This window comes from Lonchura striata, chromosome 7 (genome assembly GCF_050655825.1).
Source record: "Lonchura striata isolate lonStrDom1 chromosome 7, ASM5065582v1, whole genome shotgun sequence".
Lineage (NCBI taxonomy): Eukaryota > Metazoa > Chordata > Aves > Passeriformes > Estrildidae > Lonchura > Lonchura striata.
In genome coordinates this window covers 24,134,713-24,140,121 of record NC_140709.1, presented here as the reverse complement: position 1 = coordinate 24,140,121, position 5,409 = coordinate 24,134,713, and the positions used below count along the sequence as shown (strand labels likewise).

The 5,409-nt window shown below is 57.0% G+C and overlaps 1 protein-coding gene across 2 annotated transcripts; it reads left to right on the top strand.

Moving 5' to 3' along the window:
* The first annotated feature begins 844 nt into the window (after positions 1-844).
* Positions 845-4,575, top strand: NEUROD1 (neuronal differentiation 1). Of its 2 annotated transcripts, XM_021531306.3 has the most exons (2): positions 845-960; positions 2,041-4,575. In XM_021531306.3, exon 2 carries the CDS (start codon positions 2,050-2,052, stop codon positions 3,139-3,141), a length of 1,092 nt encoding a protein of 363 aa, XP_021386981.1. In that variant the 5' UTR covers positions 845-960; positions 2,041-2,049; the 3' UTR covers positions 3,142-4,575. The 2 variants fall into 2 exon arrangements, with proteins under 2 accessions (XP_021386981.1, XP_031361256.1); XM_031505396.3 differs by lacking the exon at positions 845-960 and having other exon boundaries at positions 2,035-4,575.
* Positions 4,576-5,409: the final 834 nt, after the last annotated feature.

Here is a 5,409-nt window from a genome sequence, read left to right as displayed (position 1 = left end):
CATCTCCTCAGGGCGGAATTATTTGTTTCTCATTTAAAGCCTCAAGAGGTGAAAATAATTCTATTTTTATTGAGTAAATATCCGGATAATGCGAGCCGGTAGCACAGCTATAATAGGAAGGGGCTATCCCCCTCCTTAAAGCGCATCCCTAAGGTTTGGCGGCGTTTGCAAACTCCGCCGGGGCGTTTAAAGACTCTAAAGCCACCCACTCGGCGTCTTTCTTCCAAACTTTCCGTTAACCGGCAGCATTCCCACCGAAAACCCGTGAAAAGCGAGCCGGCAGGTGCGCGTGTGCGTGTGTCACAACAGCCCCGGGACGTCCGTTTTCCCCAGCACCGGCGAAAACCGGGAGAGGAGGAGGGGGCCGGTGGCGGCGAGAGGGCGACAAGGACTGGGACGGGGAGTCTCGGGGGGTCGGAGGCGCCCGTTAGGAGATGTGGGGGGGGCGGCGGGGACCCTCGGTGGCCGCCGCCCGGAACAATGGGAACAATGCGGCTCGGCGGTGCCGCGGCGGTGCTGTGGCGGTGCCGGTGGCGGTGCTGTGGCTGTGGCGGTGCTGTGGCGGTGGCGGTGCTGTGGCGGTGACAGATGGCGCGGCCCGCGGGTCAGCGCGGGCGTGGCGGCTCCGCGGGCGGGCGCGCGGCCGCATACAAATCAGGGGCGTCACGTGGGGGGGGCGCCGCGCGCCTGACGTGGGCGGCCATATGGCGCGTGCCACCGGGCGGGGCGGGGCGCGGGGCGGGGCGCAGGCGCGCGGGGCGCGGCGGCCGCGCGGCGGCCGGGTCCCGGTGCCGGCCCCCCGCCGCGCATCCTCCGTCCCGCTATATAACGGGGGGAGCCCGGCGCCGGGCAACCTCGGGAAAAAAAAACGCCACACGCACACACGCGCGGCGCCCCCGCACGGAGAGCTGTGCCGGGGTTATGAGACCGTCACCGCGCAGGAGAGGCTGAGCGACGGAGGTAACGGGAAACCGGGTTTTACCCCCGCGGGAAAAGGGTTCGCGGCGGCTGCCGGGGTGGGAGAGGACCCTGCGACGTCGGGGCGGACGGGATATGCCTCTGCCGGAACGGCTTCAGGTTTTATTGTCGCTTGCGGTCGTTCCCGCTGGTGTGTGCGGGCACACCTGTATCCGTCCACATACGCACACGTACGTGTGTCTATAGATATATATGTAAATGTGTATGTGCGTCCATGCACACATATAAATGTGTATATGTGCGTCCCTTTATTACATTGTAGAGACGCATATTGCATATGTAAATGCGCCTCCGCCGATGCACCTCCGAACTTTCGGCTCCCTTTCCTCGGCGGTCGCAGCGCAGGCTGTGCCTCGGCGGCCGTGCGGCATTGTTTCTTCCCGGTGTGCCCGACGCTACCGGGGGGCCCTCGCAACCCCACGCGGGAAGCAGAGGACCCGTTTGCAACAGAGGAGACGACGGGGACGGGAAGCCGGGGCCGGTCCCGCACCTGTTACCCCGGGCAGGGGCCGCGGGCGCCCAGTGCCAGTCCTGCGGGCGAAGGCGGGACCGGGGAGCAGGTGCTCGGCGCCCGCCGGGGCGGCACAAGCCCCACGCAGGGAGGTGACAAGGGGGAGCCGCGGAGAGCGGCGGGGACGGGCATCACGGGAGCTATCCGTCCCTGCAGGTGCCCTGTGTGTCCGTGTGTCCTCCTTCCCGTATTCGGTAAAAATGTTTAAAGATTATTTTGAAGCAAAACAAAGCAAAACAACCCAGGCTTGGTCCACTTGCGTCGTGCCGCCCGGGCTGGCTCCCGCACGCATAATCTGCTTATATTCCCCGCTAATATCGGCGAGTTACATAATGGTATTTGAACATATGTCAACTTAATTACAAGGCAGAAACGCGGAGACAATTAAAAGTTTGCCCTGGCACGGTGGGGAATCCAGGGCTTCCCTCGGGAGGGGGCGGCGGGACCGGGGAGCGAAGCACGAGCAACTTCTCCCCGCGGGCGGTCGCACGGGGCCACGGCCGCTGCTCCGGGTGCTGACACGTCTCTTTTCTGTCTCCTCCGCCATGCAGAGGCTCACCATGACCAAGTCGTACAGCGAGAGCGGGCTGATGGGCGAGCCCCAGCCGCAGGGCCCCCCGAGCTGGACGGACGAGTGCCTCAGCTCCCAGGACGAGGAGCACGAGGTGGACAAGAAAGAGGAGGACCTGGAGGGTCTGCACGCCGAGGCCGAGGAGGACTCCCTGCGGAACGGAGAGGAGGAGGACGAGGAAGACGACTTGGACGAAGAGGAGGAGGAAGAGGAGGAGGAGGAAGACGACGACCAGAAGCCCAAGAGGCGGGGCCCCAAGAAGAAGAAGATGACCAAGGCGCGCATGGAGCGGTTCAAGCTGCGGCGCATGAAGGCCAACGCCCGGGAGCGCAACCGCATGCACGGGCTGAACGCGGCCCTGGACAACCTGCGCAAGGTGGTGCCCTGCTACTCCAAGACGCAGAAGCTCTCCAAGATCGAGACCCTGCGCCTGGCCAAGAACTACATCTGGGCGCTCTCCGAGATCCTCCGCTCGGGCAAGAGCCCGGACCTGGTGTCCTTCGTGCAGACCCTCTGCAAGGGCCTGTCGCAGCCCACCACCAACTTGGTGGCCGGCTGCCTGCAGCTCAACCCGCGGACTTTCCTGCCCGAGCAGAGCCAGGAGGTGCCGCCGCACGTGGCGGCGGCGGCGGCGGCGGCGGGCGCGCCCTTCCCGGCGCATCCCTACCCCTACCAGTCGCCGGGCTTGCCCAGCCCGCCCTACGGCACCATGGACAGCTCCCACCTCTTCCACCTCAAGCCGCCGCACGCCTACGGCGCCGCGCTGGAGCCCTTCTTCGAGAGCGGGCTGGCGGAGGGCGCCAGCCCCGCCTTCGACGGGCCGCTCAGCCCGCCCCTCAGCGTGAACGGCAACTTCTCCTTCAAGCACGAGCCGGCCGCCGACTTCGACAAGAGCTACGCCTTCTCCATGCACTACCCCGCCGCCGCCGCCGCGCTGGCCGCCGCGCCCGCCCACGCCGCCATCTTCCCGCCCGCCGCCTCCCGCTGCGAGATCCCGGTGGACGGGCTGGCGCCCTACGAGGGCCACCCGCACCACGAGCGCGTCCTCAGCGCCCAGCTCAACGCCATCTTCCACGACTGAGCCTCCCCGCCGCAGGGAGGGCCGGGGAGCCGCGCCCCGCCGCCCGCCACCGCCTTGTTTCCAGCGGGCGGCCCGGCGGGTCCCGCCGCCGCCGCGGCCCCGCTCGCCCGCTGTCTGTGCTGCCGCTCCGCGCAGCGACGCTGTAAATTGGGGTAGGGGCATTGGGATCGCGTCAATTACCTGATCGGGATAACAAAATCACAAGCAATAATTAGGATCTATGCAATTTTTAAACTAGCGATGGGCCAATTACAAAATATATATGAAATCTATATTTTTCAACCAACGTTTTACTACTTGTTACCTTTCCCATGCTGAATTATTTTGTTGTGATTTTGTACAGAATTTTTAATGACTTTTTATAACGTGAATTTCCTATTTTAAACCATGCAGCTTCATCAATTTTTATACATATTGGAAAAGTAGAATTATATCTAATTTATACAAAATTATTTAACTAATTTAAACCAGCAGAAAAGTGCTTAGAGAAGTTATGTTGCCTTAGCACTTCTTTCCTTTTGAAATAGATGAAGAAGAAAAAAACAATGCACAATCCGGGCAATTTCTTTCCCATCCAAGTCTCTTCTTTTTCCATTTTTTCCCCTATTTTCTTTATTTCTTTTTCTTTACCCCGTACAATAAGAACCAGATCCCCTAGGTCTTGAGAAGATATAAGAACGATAGACTTATTTTCTATTAAAACATATCATTTCAACACATTACTTGCACAAACTTGTATATAAAGATTATAAGCAAATGCCAACACCCTTTTTAAATCAAAAGCTGCTTGACTATCACATACAATTTGCACTGTTTCTTTTAGTCTTTGAACCCCTTGGCATTCCGTGGTTTTGGTTTATTGGATTTGTTTGTTTTGGTTTTTATTTTCTTTCTTTTTTTTTTTTTTAAGATAACTTGAAGGTGTTAATGTTTCCAGGCGCTATAAATGCATGATTTTATACATGTTCACACAATCCGTGGTTGTCATATGCTCATCTTATAAATCTGAACCGAAATCTAATCAGGTTGTTAAAAGTCGGGCTATATACCTATTGTAGTCGATTAGTACGGTAGCTTGAAACAAATTCAAACCATTTAATCCGTAATTAGAACAATAGCTATTGCATGTACAATGCAGTCCAGAATAAGTGCTGTTTGAAATGTAACGCTGGTTCAACTGGAATCAATCTGTACTGTAATTTTGTTTGTAATCCTGTATATTATGGTGTAATGCACACTGGGATTTTAGAAAAAAATATCCATCCTTTGGCAACAACATAGTATTGAACATTTGGTCGAATGTTGCATTTTTCCTTAAATGTGATTTTTTTTTTCTTAGTGTGAGTAATTCCTATGGGATTATTGTTTTATTCGGATAGCTCATGAAAGGTGCAACACTTATTATTTGTAGAATAAAATTGGACTAAAAAAATGGACACGGATTCTTGACTTACCTTGAGAAGCACTCGGGGTGGGGGGCGGCGGGGGCGTTCGTTTGTTTCCAGCGAACCCGGCTATTTGCAATGCTGATTTGTTGAATGAGGGGAACGGGGCAGAAGCGCACTTCGCCTGGGAGCTGCGGCTGCCACAGCTCCCGCACCCGCCCGGGCAGCGTTCAGCCCAGCCCCGGCTCTGCCCCGGCTCTGCCCCCCGGCCCCGGGCCGTCCGCGTTCAGCCCCGGCTCTGCCCCCCGGCCCCGGGCCGTCCGCGTTCAGCCCCGGCCGGGACCGCACACCGGGAGCGGGCGCCTCGGCCCCGGCGTGGCGGCAGCAGGTGCGCTTTCCCCCGGGCAAGGCAGACCCGAACCCACGCCATCCCTCCTCTTCCCAGACGGGAAATGTATTCCTTTAATCTTCGCTGATTACTCTGAGGCTTAAGAAACCCCGAGACACAACCTGCGGGAGAGCAATTCCCCTAATGACCAGCAGCAATTATCAACAGGTCTTTGCCTCCGACCATCAGAAACAAATTTAAGACGTTACCTGAAATACTTTATATGAAGTCTGTCACAAAGCGGAGGTATTTCATAAATATTTCAGCTAAACCCAGCAGAAAGTAAACAAGCTTTCCTGTGGATGAGGGCATTTTCTTTTCCCCAGGAGAAATCAAGCTTCTGGCGTCTATTTTAAAGGTGTTTGTAGCTATGGAAATCCAACGTGTAAGCATGGCAAACCTGTCCTAGCAGTTCAGCAGCCCCTGCTGCCAGGCTTCCCCGTTAAAAACATGCTACAATTTAATTGTGATGCCGCCTGATGCATTTTGCAGCAT

Coding starts and splice junctions, on each gene's coding strand:
- NEUROD1 (XM_031505396.3), top strand. CDS start 2,035: ATGCAGAGGCTCACCATGACCAAGTCGTACAGCGAGAGCGGGCTGATG.